At 40.1% G+C, this 17,851-nt stretch overlaps 1 protein-coding gene across 3 annotated transcripts in view; it reads right to left on the reverse strand.

Moving 5' to 3' along the window:
- Positions 1-17,248, reverse strand: part of EVI5L (ecotropic viral integration site 5 like) — a 64,880-nt gene extending 47,632 nt beyond the window's left edge. For all 3 annotated transcript variants that reach the window (XM_054976069.1, XM_054976068.1, XM_054976066.1), the window contains exons 1-2: positions 17,052-17,248; positions 243-467 (exon numbers count right to left, since the gene is read on the reverse strand). In XM_054976069.1, coding sequence (XP_054832044.1) covers positions 243-424 — 182 coding nt within the window. In that variant the 5' untranslated portion in view covers positions 425-467; positions 17,052-17,248. The remainder of the gene's footprint in view (positions 1-242; positions 468-17,051) is intronic.
- Between the last annotated feature and the right edge of the window lie 603 nt (positions 17,249-17,851).

The raw sequence follows: 17,851 nt of genomic DNA on the forward strand, positions 1-17,851 counted from the left end.
TGAAAATGAAATAGATCAGTTCTGAGCTCACACCAGCCAACCCAGAACAAATGAGTACTGGAATGGAATGATTCTGGAACCAAAATGGAAATTTTCTTGGCATATACCCAAAGTTATATCATCCTGGGCATGGAATATGGCAAAATTGTATCCAACTTGGGTAATACAGCAAGTATCCTATATGTATATATGTGCACCTGAATCTGCAATTAAGCAGCATTGGAATTCAGAGCATCCCTCACCTGTTTTGTTCTTCCAGCTTTGCCAATAGCTCCAGCTCATCTGGGCTCAGGTTCTCAGAATCTGACGTGGGGGAGCATGCAGGCATTGAGTTGACAGAAGAGAGTGCATCATGGGATGAAGAGTCTGGGCTGACTGCTGGACTTGCCATCTCAGGCAGTCTGAGAATAGTGGGGGTGTTCATTCAAAGTCTTCAGAATGAGTTTTCAGGAAGGTCAGAGTATCACCTAAATAAAAGGAGGCAACAGTGTTTTCAAAATACTCCCTTTTTCTTTTCTGCACTGGAGTAACTGATGGCTCAAAGAGAAGCATATAGATCAGCATTGTTTTTAACAGCCAGTCAGATGCCACAGGAGGTTAAACAGGACATGAAGACACTATTCAGAAGGAAAGAAAGAATTTAATTGATATCCAGCTGTTCTGGATATCTGAGAAGACTTGAATCTCCCAACAATCCTTTGAGGTAGAAGACTCAAGGGAAATCTGAACTTGGGTTTTGCCACACTCCACGCACAGTATTCTTGCCTCTGAACATCATAAGCAGGCAAGATAAAATAAAGATCCACAATTTTCTGCCTTTTACACCATAAATCCATCAAGAGCTACACATTCAGCTTCTGCACAAACGGAATACTCAAGTCTACCTTAGATTCTCTTCTCCAAAATCATATCCACGTGATCCTTCTTAGTTTATGTTTTTTGTTTCCTCTACCTCAGCTGGAAAACTGGCTTCTCTTCTGTTTTAAGGGCTGTTAAGAACAGAAGAGAGACCAGCACAGTGTCAGCTTTTCTACACTGTGTACCTACAGAATTTAGAAGCCAATCAAATCACCTCTGATTTCTCTCAAGACCTCTGAATGAACAAGAATTGGCAGGGGGGGGGCGGCCAAAGAAGGGCATGTAATAACGCCTTGACTATGGGATCATTCCAGGCATGCTAGTTCCTACCTAGCAACTACCCTTTAATCCAGATGGAACAGACCAAGTCTTTACTATGCATTAAAATATTCAGGCTTGAATTCCTAAATCTTCTTTCAGCTTGTGTCCCTTTGTCCTTTCTGGAGGTGGTCCTCCATTAAGGACCATGTTCCTCAAGCAGTAGGTGCTTTTCAGCTAACTGAAAGACCCTGATCTTGGGTGAACAGCTAAAGGAACTTGTGCTGAAGAAGGCTGTCTTTGCAATGGGAAAGGGTGTTGCAGAACCAGAAGCAAACATTAGGACCTAAGCTTTAGAAATACATAATCAAAAAACTCAGATTTTCAGTAATTCAGAAATCAAGTAATTTTGTCTCCCCAGTAGGACCGAATACACAACCATACAGCTTTTCTAAAAATGTGAGCAGGCAAATGCCCGAACATTTTCTCAGCCACTGATGAGAAAGGTAGCATCGGGCTGATTACTGATCCTGTATCTTATTGCCCAAGGAGAAGGATGCACCCCATTCTCACCCTCCATATAACCAAGTAGCAAGTGACTTTAAGGTTAAAAATTGAGAAAAGGTAACCTCAGACTTTCATATAACATATTGTTCAATGCCAAGCCAAGTCTGCAAGTCTACTGATCACCCCTATGCCAGAAGAAGAGGGAGCACACAACAATCCCAGTCAAGTATGGATAAAGCTTCATCCTCTCCAGCGTTTCACTACTCTGCTTACAAGCAGTAGCTTTACTACTAGTTTATGATCACACATTCTTTCTATGCGTGCATGGGTCTTTCACGAGCCCTTGATCTCTGATGTATGAATCTATATCTTGAGATCTGTTGAATATGATGGGTCAACACAATCTGAGCACAGGAAAAATTGCACAGATCTCACTGTGAGTTAACAATGCAGGACCTTTCTTTATCATCATATGCAAAATGGGCATCCAGCAGTATTTATTTACTTACTATATTTCTATACTATTTTTCCTTGCTACTAAAAGCAGTTTACAATTTAAAAAAATACATTAGTTATATCCCTTCACCTCATTTCTAATATTAGTCCCAGTATTACTTGCCACGAGGTACATATATCTGAGAAAGATACAGGTTCTGTCACTGAGTGATAGATAGGTTTGGAGCATCTACATTTGCTCATTTTATTAGGAACAGAGACAAGTAAAAGTTTACTAAAGTTTTGATCAATCAATAATCTTGAAACAACAGCAACATCTGTGGTCACAAGGGCTGATCAGAATATCACAAAAATGTAGGCAGGGAAGAGGAAAAGAGTAGCAATGTGAAAAAGCAAGCTGTTTCCACCACAATACTGCAGTATCAGTATGAAAAGTTGCTTGTCTGGATACTCCCTCAGGAGGTCAGCAGTACTTGATGAATAAATTAATATTACAGGCAAGAAGTTAGGTAGGGACAGACCCTCCTCAGGCTTGTTACCAAAAAGTACTCTGAAGAATACTAGGAAAGTTATAACAACAAACAGCTGAAAATTTAAAAGCATATTACCTTCCATATGATGGTGCAGCATTTGTAAAATGTTAATTTCTGATAGAAGGCCCAAGCACAAGATGTATAGTATTTATTTTACTGCATTTATATCCCATATTTCTTCCCAATGGTGACCATTCTCCTCTCCTCTTATCATCACAACAACCCTGAGAGGTAGGTTAGACTGAAATTATGCAACTGGCCCAAGATCATCCAACAAGCTTCCATGACAGAGTGGGGATTTGTACTCGGGACTCCCAGAATCTAGTTCAACACTCTAATCACTACACCATACTGGCTTTCTAGTATAGGCTGAAATGACCATGCTTTGCCAACTGGAGAAGTAATTCACTTTTTGAAAGCTATACAGAGCATCAGAAGAGGTTTAACTAATTAAATAGTTTCAACCATGTACCTCTATATGTATGCCAAATGTTTAGTTTAGAAGGCAGACTACCACCCACATAACAAATCTATGATGGCAGGCATGACAAACCAGAGCAAATTTGGGGACAAGAGGATTTTAACGCTAAATTCACTTGAACGGAACATTTCAAAGGTACTCCAAAGATTATAATTTCCTGACTCTTCAGAAGATGGCAGTTGAAGTAGTGGCTCCAGGGAAGAATCAGTATGAAAATCAACTTTAAGAAGTAGCTGGACTTTGTCAAACTACACTGACATCTGTATATAACAGCTAGATTAATTCTGATTTGTCCGTTCCTCATCCCAAGATCTTTCAGAGTGCGAGCACACAACTGGCATCTATACCAATAGCTCACCCACTACCCTTCTGCATACCCCACCATATCCAATCATACCTGCTATTGTCATTCAGCATCTGAAATCACTCCACTCTCCAAGATGTAAGGACAGATGGGCTCACATTCTAGGAGCAGTGACTCACGTAAGTTCATACCCTACCACAGATCTTATAGGTGCTACTGGACTCTTGCTCTTTTCCACTGCTACAGACTAAAACAGCTACCCATCTTGAAATAGCTCACGAATAATTCAAGACAATGTTTCTTCTGTGAAAAAAGCTTTTTTAAAAAAGATTATACTATTTTCTTTTACTTGACAAAGTTGTTGTACTAAAACTCAGGGCTTCATTAAAGTACCTTATTCTGCAGATGAAAAGATATTTCCCGAAGAGATTATCTATTCAACTCTTTCTCCTGACATTCTTGCAAAGAAACTTACAATCCTTCTTCTCTTTTTAAAAAGTAATTTTTCAAGTTATCGTGTTTATGAATGCAGAGGATGAAGAATGCCCATGATGCCTGAAATATTCAAAGACAACGTACCACGCTTTCCGGTAATAAAGTCTCTTAACTTACTGAAACACTGTTTCAGTATTTTGGATTGTTAGTGTTTCATCAGACCAACTGGCATAATATTTCAAGCATATCTACGTTAGAATCCAAATGCTTGAGTTGGCTAATAACATTTGTATTACCTTAATGTCTGATCACCTACGTCAAAAACTGATGCTAATTTACAGATTATTAACCTGGCAATAGGATACTGCAGCAAAAAAAGCTGCCTCCAGACTTTGTTTCACCATTTCCCCTGCAATTTCTGCCACTTTTGTTAGCAACCTTCTTTCAGTCTTTAAATCCAAGGTCAAACGTATTGGTGAATGTGGAGAAAGAGAAGCATGGTAAACAAATCACATTATGTGAAAGGTTGAATGGGAAAAGGCAGTAGAATCTTTATCATAAATATGTACTGTTTTATGAACTGGTACAACTTTATCTATGCAAACATAGCTCCAAGTCACAGCTATACAGTTTCCAGCATCTCAGGCGTGCTCTACACATGCCACACAATGACATGTAGAGTGTTGAGATAGTAGACTGGATTGTACCATGATAGGCTGCAGGTGAAATGTATTTTTTTAAACGTTTCCTTTAATAGTTCCCTAAAAATAGGAAACGGCATGCGAAGGGCTATGCTAGAATCTCTAACAAGTAACTGACATCTGCAGTACATTTTAAAGGTAAACTCATGTCAGAGGCACGAGCATCTTGGTGCAAGACGAGGGACAAGAGCACAAGGGCTCATGGCTCTTAGCCTGGGGCACACAGCTGGGGTCCATCAACTGCAGAAGAAGCCTCCCCTCCCCACTATAGGAGAGTGAAAGCTCCAAAAGCTATGTACCTGGAGACCACGAACAACTAGCACAGAAATATCACCTGATGGACAACATAAATGTCAATACATCACAGCTGTAGCCCTGAGCTCTTGTACGATTCTCTGTGGTCACTAGCATGTTGAATGTGAGGTATTTGTGGTGCATCTTCGTGGTTTTGGGGACAATATCTATTTAGAACAGGATGTATGGTGAATGCTCTATTCCAATGCAGATGGGGGCAGGTACATCTGGGGGTAGGATTTATCAAAGATGGCCTCTATCAGGCAGGGATGCTCGCTGCCTAGCTAATCTCCATAGCACCCTGACAGCTGATGATGCAGGCACTCGTGCACCTTGGCTAATAGAATACAATACCAGATCAGTGAGGAACAAAACTGTAGACCTCTATGGAATGTTGCAGGAGGAAGGAAATTGACCTGGTTTGCACAACAGACATGTGGTTGGAGAAAATGATATGGTATGTATGTCCCAAATCATTCTGCCTGGTTATGCACCCCTTCACCAACCCTGAACAGGTAACCAGGGAGAAGAGTTTGCTATTATCCTCCATGAGGCATTTAAATTGCACAGACTTCCAGAAGAAACCATAGCTGGCATTGACTGTATGCACTTTACATTGGGAACTAAGGATAGATTAGGTATCCTGCTTGTTTACCAGCTGACTAGTTCCCCAGTAAGTTGACAGAGGTTCTCTCAGATGAGAGAGACAGGATCCTGGCACTGGTGAAAGCCATATTTGTACACTGGATCCTTGTCCATCTTGGCTGCTAAAATCATGTACAGACCACAGAAATCAGCCCTTGATGGCTATCAAGAAACAGTCACTAACTCAAGGCACCTTCACCCAATGACTCACAGTGGCGGTTATCTGCACACTACTTAAAAAATCATTCCAAAACAAAAATGAGTCCAATCAAAGAGCACTTTCTAGACAACATGACAAAACAGTAGTATACCAACTGCAGGTCTTCTTAGATAACTCTTGTGCTCTAAGCCCAGCCCTTTTCAGTCTGGTTTCAAACCTGGCTGTAGAACAGACACAGCTCTGGTCTGTTGATGACCTCCATTTGAATGGAGACAAAGGCCATGCTCCTCCTGGATCTACCTGCAGCCCATACAGTAGATCATGCCATCCTGCTAAGGTGTTTGGAGGCAGAAGTAGGTATTGGGGATGTGCACTGGATTGGTTTAAATTATTCCTCATAGAACAGATGCAAAGTGTTGCTTCTGGAGACCAGTTATCTTTAATGCAGGAATTATCTTGCAGGGTTCCACAGAGCACAATCTTATCCCCCATGTTATTCAACCTCTATGTAAAGCCTTTAGGAGAAATCATTCATAGCTATAGAATCGGATGTTATCAATATACAAATGACTCCTTGCTCTATATCTCATTACCCAAACCCCTGGCAATGCAGTCATTGCCTAAATGCGGAGGTCAAATGGCTGAAAGCAAACAAATTGAAACTGAACCCAAACAAAGCAGAAGTGATTTGAAGGATATTATGCTTCCCACTTTGAAGGATATTATGCTTCCCACTTTTGATGTGATCCAGTTGATCCTTGCAGACTTTGTTAAGAGTCTAGGGGTTATACTGGATCAAGCACTGCTACTAGAAAAGCAAGTTAATGCAGCAACAACAAAAAAAGCTTTCTTCCCACTCAGTCTAACCTGGAAGATGGCCCCCTACCAATCTGGCCACCTGGATCCACAACATGGTAACATCAAGACTAGACTACTGTAATACACTCTACATAGGTCTCCACGCAAAGTCAGCTCAGAGACTCTAGTTGGTGCAGAGTGCCAAAGCTTGATTATTATCAGGAGCTAGAAAGAGCTTGCATATTACATCTATTCTACAGTCACTCCACTAGCTACCCGTCAGTTACAGGGCTGAATTCAAGGTTTTGGCTATCACATATAAAGCCTTTGCTCCTCATATCTACAGGTCCGCCTTTTCCCCTATGCTCTACCACAGCAGCTTCACTCATCTGAACAGGGCTTTTTGCAGGTGTCACCTTGCAAACGGGCAAAATCAACAGCTACCTGTACATGCCCATTCTGTTCTCTCCCTGTCTTATGAAATGGCCTGCCTGAAGAGGTCTGGAAGCCCCCTACTCTCCTGGCTTTCTTCAAACTAAGCAAAACTGAACTATTCAGGGGAGCTTTTTTATACAAGTAATAGGGCTGTGCTGTAAAGAAATGGTTCAGAGAGAAGCTTTCGTAAAGGGATATACTACTGTGTATTGTCTGTTGCTGCAGATATGCTCTTACTGGAGAGTTTCCACTTCATTTAGTATTTCATGTTAAATTGCTTGTGTTTTGTTTGAACTCTGTAGCAGATTTCTGATTGTTTTCAACTTTCTGCAATCCATACCCTAATGTATTGTTTATTGAATGCCCCAGCTAATAATCATATTCACACTGTGTGATCCGCCTTGAGTATCAGCAAGAAAGGCAGACTACAAATAATGTTAAAAATACAAATAAACCCTGATGTGCTAATTTTTAATTTGCAGGGAGCCTTTCAACACAGGTTATCATTAAAAATATGACTCGCTGTGATTCAGCTCATTCTATTCCCTCAGATTTATAGCACTTCATTCTGCTTCATGTCTAAACTAGAATTCAGTCTTGACTCTGATTCACACGAAGCTCACACTATAGACAGACTTTCAGCTAAACAAGAAGTGAACTGTTATTCTGCAGCATAGTAGGAACTGTTCCCAAAGGGGAGGAAAGCCTGAAAAGGCATCAACAAAGACATGTGATTTTAGGCATTATACAACCAGCACAACATGACCATACATGGCTTTATATTTATACATAACACATGTAATTGTGGAAAACACAAACATTAGTTGCTGTCCACCAGCTCAAAAAAGCTGTCTGCTCTGCTATCACAAATGTTAAATACTAGAAGCTACAGACAAAATCAGATTATATTCAAACTTCTATTAGCCCACAGAAAATTTAACTGATGATAGGAGATTTTTGTCACGCTGTCCAGAAGATGAAACTAGGCAAAGCTTCCTTGTCCTCCGCTCCAAGCCTCAAGTGCTTAGTAGTAAACCTTTTTGGTATAAATGAGAAAGCTAGGATGAAACCCTACTTGTAATCCAAAACAGAGAAATTATGGCAGAACAAGCAACCATAAATGTGTGACTTCTCCATCACAAACGGTTGACTTTGTTTCCTTTTTTTAAAAAAAGGAGCATGACACACAATGTGTACTTCACCAAAAAAAATTTACACACACACACCCAACAATTACAGACATCATAGCCCTGCTTTCCCACCCTACCCTCCACAGGAGAGAAAAGAGATCAACTTTTACTAAAGCTAACTTGAAAAACTTGGTCCTTTTGATTTTACAAGAAGTCATAGAAACCGCCTCTTTATAAAGAAAATATTCATCTGGTAACTTGTACATAGTTTTGTCAGAGACTAGGCTAAAGTTGCAGGCATTTAGCTCTGTTTCTTTCCTAGTTGGAACCAAAAATAGGAACTTTTTGTGGTTCTAAATACAGGGAGCACCAGAACTCAGCCTCAATTGTTTTGTTTCTTCCTTAAGTTACTAGAACAGTTGAAGCTGAAGTGTCATAACTAAAAGAAAAGCATACTCTTCTCTTATTTTGGACCGTTTCTGTTCAAGGCATGGAATAAGGTTGTATCTAGGGATACATTTCTGGAAACTTAATCTATACAAGTTCCCTCCCTTTACATAAAAGAGTGAAACAGATTCAACAATTACTTTCTTGAGTCTAACTTTATCACTTTAGCATAAAATGCTTGGATTCAGAGTAGAAATTCAATGAGTACAAGGGGAGTTTTTTGCTGGTTCTCTCCCCCGCGACAGCAGACCTTGGACTCCCCCCCCCTTCTGTTCTTGGGTGTATCCTGTGCCCGTAGGAGCAACATTATACTAGCAGGTTTTCTGGTGATTCCAAGTCATCATTTATAACTTAACAGAATTTGACAAATTACAGGTGCAGGGTCACCATGGGGTCTAGAAATTTCACTGTGGCATCTAGTATTTTTAGCAATGGTTTTATTGTACTGTCTCAATGAGAACAACAAAGTTCATTTTTAATTTCACATCAGAATGTTATGTTGTATGGCATAAAAACACATGTGCATGAAGTTCTTATCACTGCTTGTCTATATGTTAACCTTACACTATTCAATGAAGGTGCATTAATTGATTTCTTAACCAGTTGCTTTCTATACTTGCTAACATAGTCAATTAAATAGAACTTTTAAAGCAATAACGGAATTATCAAAAATACTGGAGAAGTAAGGCTGGAACTAGTTTTTTGTTGCAGCAGTGACAGGCAGGGCTACTCCTATATTTATGGACAACACCCCTGTCATAGATTGAATAAAATTAAAAGAAACTGGCGAAGACTGACCAAGAGAGAGATCTTGGAGTCGTGGTGGATAACTCACTGAAAATGTCGATACAGTGTGCGACGGCAATAAAAAAGGCCAATGCTATGCTGGGGATTATTAGGAAGGGAACTGAAAACAAATCAGCTAGTATCATGATGCCCCTGTATAAATCAATGGTACGGCCTCATTTGGAATACTGTTTACAATTCTGGTCACCACACCTCAAAAAAGATATTATAGCACTGGAAAAAGTGCAGAAAAGGGCAATTAGAATGATTAAAGGGATCGAACACTTCCCCTATGAAGAAAGGTTAAAGCGCTTGGGGCTCTTTAGCTTGGAGAAACTATGACTGAGGAGTGACATGATAGAGGTTTACAAGATTATGCATGGGATAGAGAAGGCAGAGAAAGAAGTATTTTTCTCCCCTTCTCACAATACAAGAACTTGTGGGCACTCAAAGAAATTGCTGAGCAGTCGAGTTAGAACAGATAAAAGGAAGTACTTCTTCACCCAAAGGGTGATTAACACATGGAATTCACTGCCTCAGGAGGTGGCGGCAGCTTCAAGCATAGACAGCTTCAAGAGGGGATTGGATAAACATATGGAGCAGAGGTCCATCAGTGGCTATTAGCCACAAAGTATAGATGGAACTCTTTGTCTAGGGCAGTGATGCTCTGTATTCTTGGTGTTTAGGGGAGCATTCACTGGGAGGGCTTCTAGTGTCCCTTCTCCACTGGCAGACCTCCTGAGGACACCTGGTTTTTGGCCACTGTGTGACACAGAGTGTTGGACTGGATGGGCCATTGGCCCAATCCAACATGGCTTCTTTTATGTTCTTATGTTCTTATGTTCATAGAAAATATGGTAATTAATATAAGAAATTTGGAAGACTGAAACATGAGTCTGGGTCTTAAAATTTTGGGCTGATTCCTAGACCAAAAAGAAGTTTATCAAGTCCTGACTTAGTACAATATAATATGCCATTTGACATAATTCTGAAATGTAAATGAAATGTAAATTTCTTAGGTTTTTTTAGTTTCTATAAAAAAAGAATAACAAAAAACACTAAAATATAGAAAAAAGAAAACTACGTAAGCTAAAATAAGACTTCTGATTTTCTCTACAACAAATATCAATATCATTACAAAATTTTCTTACTCTACAAAGAAAAGCTCTTTTTTCTATTGTCCAAATTCTTTATTCATCAAACCCATAAATCATCAAATCATTATTATTTATTTCTTGCAAAATGTCTATATGAGGTTTCCAATCAGCAATAAACAAACTTATTGTCTTTTCTCTAATCAATGAAGTAAGTTTAACCATCACTGTAAGTTACAGCACTTTCACCAACCATTCCTCTATTATAGGCCGTATCAGAATCTCCCACTTTCGTGCATATAATAATCTCACTGCCGTTGTAATATATAAAAACAAAGTTCCATTACTTTTTTCCACCTGAGTGTCCATTAATCCCCAAAGAAAAGATTCTGGTTTCAATTGTATATTAATCTTTAAAATCTTTTGAATTAATAATTAAATCTGTATCCAATTTTTTTTGCTTTCTTACATGTCCATCACATATGGTAAAATATTCCTTCATGTTGTTCACATTTCCAACATAAGATCAAAGTACCTTTTATACATTTTGGTCAATATCTCTGGAGACATATACCAATGGCATATCATCTTACAAAAATTCTCTTTAAGACTAGAACTTGATGTAAATTTCAGCCCTTTTAACCACATTTTCCCACTGTTCCATTCATATAATATATCCCATTTTTAGCCCATTTAATCATAGATCATTTTACTTGCTCTTCCTCAGTCTCCCATTTCAACAAAAGTTTATACATTTTGGCAATAACATGTTCCTCATTTATACTTAGTTTTGACTCAAATTCGGTCTTGGATTGCTCAAAGTTGCAATGCCTTTTATGTACTTTAAACATTTCTAAAATATGCAAATAAGAAAACCATTGACAATTGTCAAAACTTATTTTATATTCACCTTTTGAAAATTCTAACATATCACAGTATGTTAATCATTTATACATACTTGTCATTTCTCTTCTAAAGTGAGCTTCTTGTGGTGATAGCCACAAAGGTATAAATGTATATGCATTATTTTTATACAAGTAAAATTGTGCATACACACAATATGAGAAACAGCTACAAACTGCTGTAGCCTGTAATACATTGTCACATGTATCTTAGCTTTTGCCCTCAGAGGTAGGAAAAATAAAAGTTGAAAACTGAAAATAATTTCTCTAATAACCAAAAGGTTCTATTAGTCTGGCAGAAATTGTCTCAGTTACAATAGGACTATCAGCATATTTATATATTGTTTATGAAAGTAGTCACATTTAAACAATATATCTTTGAATATATGTTATGCGTCTCATATACATAGGAATCAGTTTCTGATACTGTATATTTTATAATGAGTAAAACTTCTGTCTTAAAAAAGAATTTCATTCATGCCAAAAGAGAAAATACTTCTCAGTTTTCTTTTCAGTGCTTCCTAAAATTTCCAGGGGGAAACTCTTCAGGAAAAAGCTCCCTCCTCATTTTTGTTTCCAGGACTTTGCATCATTCTGCTTAGGCATGGGTATGCATTACTATCATAAATGGCAAAGCATATATGGATTCTTAGAAATAAAGAAAGGATTGCAAGGTTAAGATCCAAGTAAAGCTACCAACTTTGGACTCTTAAACAAATATCGTGACTATTTCAACGTTTGTCCTCCGATAGGACCTACTTCAGATGTGTTTAATGCAATTCAAGATTATACATGAGGCAGGCATGCACACAGCCTGGATTACCAGTAACACAGTAAGCTGCATCAGTAAGAAATGTCATGGTATTTCTACATGTATTGTTGCACCTGGAAGTGACCTCAGGAAGGTAAGACATTAAAAGTAGGTTTGAGGCCATACACACAGCTTGGCAAAGGGAAATGGTTTCCTGAAACGATTGTGAGAAAGGCAGCAGCTGTCATTCATCACATCTAACTATATGGGTCAGGTGCTGTACCTAATCTCAGAATAAAGCACAATATTGAATGCATATATATTTTGTATTAGACAGACAAATTTTAGCCTGAGTTTTCTTGCTGCAATGTGAAATATGCCTAAAAGCAATCAGCTTTATATCAACCATCATATTACTTTAAGTACATTATCAGAATTAGATGCTTTGTGGTATGTTTGAATGTATGATACTGTGACCACCAATACATACAATGCTCCCTTAAAAGTGTAATCACAATAACTCCATTGTTGCTACATACTAGAATTGATATTAAAACTTCAACAATGTCTACGAACTACTGTTCAAACCCCATTGGAAAAGCATACATATAAGTAGTCAAGGAATGTAACCAAGGCAGAATTATTTTTGCTACTCTGTGTGTACTAAAATATCAAAAACTATAAAGGATGCATTACAAAAAAAAAATAACTGAACAGATTACAGACATCACATAAATCACAAAAACACACTCTGCCCAGATTCAGTCTCCACAGATAAAAACATTCAAGTGGGCTTCTAAAATGTGTAGATTAGCAGGGACCAAAGGAACTGAATTTTAAGTCAACTTGGAAATCTAGTTGGTCTTTAAGGTGGACTTGAATCTTGTTCCTAAGAACTTAATTATGTACTAATCTGTGTCTCCACAGAGATACCAGAAAGAACTATTGGCTATACAACAAACTCTCATACCAAGTATCTGATCTAAATAAGCTAGTCAGATTCAATGCCATCCACTATATGACAACTATATGTCTCAGTAGAATTTTAAAAGAGAAGAATTTCAACATTTATTTTTAAACTCTCAAGTGATTCAAATACCATTCCTCCTCAAAAACTCCAAATGCAAATATTCAGAGGACCAACACACCTGATAAAGTAGTGATACCCACAAACTAGTGTTTGTGGGTATCACTACTTGTGGTATGCAGGTAACTATGTAGGGATTTCTTGTGGTATGCAGGTAACTATGTAGGGAAGGTCTATAGAAACTGGTTTAAATTAATGTCACACAAACAATCAATATAAGTACGTGAGCTTGTAACCATTCGAGGGCTTGAGTTCTAAAGAACTGAGCACATTCTAATTCAGTGATTTTACATGGGAAGAAAGGAGATACAAGACAGTTCCTTCATCAGGCTTTAACTCTATACTCCTTTTTCTCATCTTCATCCTATGAATGCATCTTGATTGTGCCCAACATGCAGGAAGAAAGTGGAAGATGCCATAATGAACGCATTGTGGGTAACCAGAAGAACTCTTCCCCCCTCCCACAGATACAATGAAGGCACTGTTTGGAACTGGACATAAGGTTCCACTTGCATGGAGAGTGTAGATTTTGATAACATGTCAGCCCTTCCTGATCTAGTAATGACATGAAACCATCATAAATCACATGCTCGTTTTGCTGTACAGACTACTCTTAAGCATTCCAACACATTGCAATGCAGCACTGAACTCAATCCACGATTCAAGAATCTTTAAGGACGTGGTGAGCAATGCTGAGTGCAGATACTTTCATCCAGGTATAATGACTATATTAAGGCCAATGAACAGTGGTATCTCCACATAAACATCTAAAAATATCTCAAGCAGCCCAACAACTTCAAACAGTTCACCTACCACTCAATGAATGATTCCTGCAGAGAGGAGCAAGGAAAAAATGTAATAGTATAAAGACTGTTAGTAATGAAATACAAACAATAGTTTCAGCCCTGTATGTAGTTATTATCTCCTCCTATATTCAAGGTTGCACAGGAAGCTGTTTAGCATACTGAAGCATAAAGATATTTTACACTCAAACTACTACATCACACAGTGAACCCATGTCTAAGAGAGGAAATAAATCACAAAATGCTTTTGAGGACACAGTTATTATATGAGACGTTCTCCAAAATTAAAATGTTTGGGGGGGGGGACGAAACTTGCCCTTTTAGTAATTTTAATTACATATTTCAAATAAGTTGCTTTTTTTGAATGGCATTCAATTATAATAAATTCCTTTATCTATTCAATAACTGCTTTTAGACAGATAGGACTTCGTAATTTTTCATGCTTTGTGTCACAACTACCAAGGTATAAAACACCAATTACTATAGCTATGAAGAACTCAAGCCATAATTTCCTATCTGAGAGAATATATAAAAGCATTAATTCATATAAAACAACCTTTCAAGTAGGACACTATTCTCAGATCAGTAGCTAGTGAAAACTGCAATCCAGTCTGTAAACCCAATTTAGCAGTGCCACTGGAATGTACTTGATTAACGGACACACAAATGCCAAGAATAATTGAATATCAGTGGTGTATGTGGTAGTGAGTTTGACCTGTATCCTTCATACAGCATTGGGCTCTACGAATGTCAAAGGTATTTTAACAAGCTTTTAGTTTCTAAAACGCTTCTATACTCAAGGTACACTACACTTCAAGAAGGAAATCACTTCCAATTTTCAGTCTGTGATGTGGCTTCTAATTGCTGACATCAAGAGGTTAATATTAAGTCTGAATGGCATTTCAAGGATGAGATTCCAATCAATCATTCACTTCTACTCCTGAAGACTTACAGCCTAGACCAGACAGCAATACTAACTTATCAGTATGCGTTTATTTTTTTAAAAGTGAGACAGAAAGAAAGATAAGGCCATCTGAACAGTTACTTTTGGCTATGACTCTAGTAAGAACCCACAAACAGGCCAATTATGAGACCATACCAGCAAAGTAAGTAATAGTTTTTCAACACTACTAATGATACGTAGCTCTATATTAGTACCTGAGTAGTTAATTGTCCTAAAAGGCAAGTGGGATTTTTCTCCTCCCAGCAGAGAAATGCTGCAGCAAAAGGCTTCTACCTCCACGCACAGATTAATTCTTCCTTCGAGGGAGACTGCTTGGAAACAGTTCTCCTGTCATATAGGTGAGCAACAATAGTCTGCCAACTGGAGGGGGGGGGAACCCTCATAGTACTAGAAAACTTTCCACTCATACTTGATGATATGTAGGCAACAAGAACATCAGTGATTTCTATATGGACCAACATAAAAAAGACAGTATGGACTTGGGTTCCAAAAGTTAGCACTATTTCAACATTGTTTCACATTTACTATTGAGCTAATATGAACTGGGTCATTCAGAACTCAACTCAAAACCAATACAGTCATAGGAAACCATTTCACACTCTGCAATACTAGCCATTTTGGGCAAATCGATTATACCAGTATTAACACTCAAATCAACTATCTGTGGTAATCCTTCCATGAAAAGAAGCCTGAGCTGCGCTGTATAGACATTTTAATCAAGAAGAAGCATGTGTTTTAGATTTCTGTTCTGGTTACAGAACTTAGCAAAAAACAGCACAATTAAAAAAAACCTTTGCACTGTAATGACTGAGCAATGAGACACCGCCTTTCAGGTGCATTTAATTAGATCTTGAAATATTAATGCTATCAGAAATGTCTAAAAAAATCTGCATTCATATATTGGAGAGAAGAGATATAGGAAAACGTTCTGGAGAAAATATGGTGGAAAGAATAAACATGGAACATTTCCTGGGATCAGCACCTGTCGATCCCATTCCAGGGAAATGAAAAATGGAAAAGGAAAGGTTCTTTTCAGCAAAGAAAAGAATCATTCTGGCTAGCAGCCTAGATTTTGTTTTCTTCAGCCCATAAGATGCTGATAACATCTCCTAAAACAGAAATGCCCCCTTCATAAAGAAGACTACCAACCAGCATCCTTAGCACCAAAAGCTCTAGCAGATAGGAGATGAAAATGCTTTCTCTCATTGGACAGTGAAGATGCAAGCGATCAGTGATCTCCAAGAACAACAATGTGAAATGAGACTGCTCACAGATGTTATTTTTTTCACAGGCCAAGAGCATCCCTTTCTCCAATGTATGTTACTTCTCTTCATGGATGATGACACCAATGTTTAGAAAGTCTTTACTGAAGCAATGAACTCAGCATGAACTAACTCATCTTGGAAAGCTGGATTCAAACCTCAAAGAGCTGTGAACACACTGGGTGCCCTCAGGCCTGGCACCCAACCTGAAAAATCATAATGAGCACACCATACATCAAAGAAATAAATACAGGGTGCAAACCACTTTGTACATTTCAAGTGTTGTAAGTAGTAGGTGCCGCTTGCCAAAGGGAAGAGAAAGAAACCACTGCTTAGTTGGTGGAGAGCAGCAGAACGGCAGTTACTACTTCCACTCATTACAACATACCTGCATGGTGCAGGAAGGGAACCACTTCTCTTCCTAATCGATGGGATATGACTGTTCATTCATTTATTCATTCATTGGGAATGTGCAAGGAAATACTGGGGAAGGAAACCATGTCTGCCTTGCCTTTAGAAGAAGGGCATGACCCAGAGAAGCTTCGGGTGCCATACACCTTGCTATACCAAGTGGAAGGATACAAAAGTTTTAACACATTCGGCAATGGAGGCCAAAGAAGAGGTGGGGCCGAGGAAAAGGCAGCACAGGCCCTGAGCGCAGGAAGGAGCAGGGGGAAACCGAGGTGGACCCCGGTGGCTCTCTCTCTCCCTCTCCCGGGAATGGGGTGGAGGGGAGAAGAGTTCCCTACGGAAGGCGAAAAGGGACCTGCCTCCGTTACAGGCGGAACCAGAAGGGGACAATCAGCGACAATCTAGAGGGGCGCCAGGAAGCAGAGCCACCCCCACCCCTCGGCACAGATTGTTCCTCGCGCTATTTGGCGAGAAGAAGCCGGGTTGCCTCGCCGGGGCGAAGGGATCTCCCGTGGGGCGGCTTGCCTGCCGAGAGCCGCCCTCCCCTACCTGTGCGACCGGCGCTCCCATCCCGGCTCCTTCTCCTCAGGGAGGCGGGAGACCTGCGCCTCCGGGCCCGGCCTCGGCGGCAGCCGCCTCCCTCCCTATCAACGCATGTAGCAAGGCGGAGAGACCCACGCCGGGAACCGCAGCAGCCATGGAGCCGCTGCGGGGGAGGGGGGGAGCGGCGAAGGAGGAGCCGCTGTCCCCTCCCTCCTTCCTCAGCAACCTCGGCCGACTGAGGCAAAGACTGACAGACGGCGAGCCCCTACCCTTCTCCACACCCTCTCCCTTCACTGGCCAATACCTTACCGGCAATGCGCAATCGAAGCCCGCCCTTCTAGCCACATCCTCCAATCACAACGCACGTCTCTTCAAGGAACCGGATTCCTCATCTTTCCTCCACCCGCCGCCGCCGCTGGCAGCCCAGGGAGATCGCAAGGAAGCGAGTTGCGGCCACAAGCGCCCGCAAGAGAGGAAGGAAGCTGGGAAGGGGGCGGGACTGCCGAGCCCGTGCGTCTCATTTGCACCAATAGGCCACAGGAAAGAACTAACAGGCAGCAATGTCGACGGCCGAGCGCGGCGAAGGGGCCGCTCCCGTTCGCGGCTGGGGCCAATGCGAAGCGCCAGAGAACTGCGGGTTTTTGTCGGCTTGCCTCTGATAGGAAGCAACGCAATACTGGCAAGAGAGGATGAATCCGCTGCTCTCCAACCCGCTTCTTCCGAGGCTCAATCATTGGATTGCGGTCATATCATATCTGGTAGCATCAGGCGTTTGCAGGACCTGTCCCAATGACAGGAACAAGCAG

Source organism: Eublepharis macularius, chromosome 4 (genome assembly GCF_028583425.1).
Source record: "Eublepharis macularius isolate TG4126 chromosome 4, MPM_Emac_v1.0, whole genome shotgun sequence".
NCBI lineage: Eukaryota > Metazoa > Chordata > Lepidosauria > Squamata > Eublepharidae > Eublepharis > Eublepharis macularius.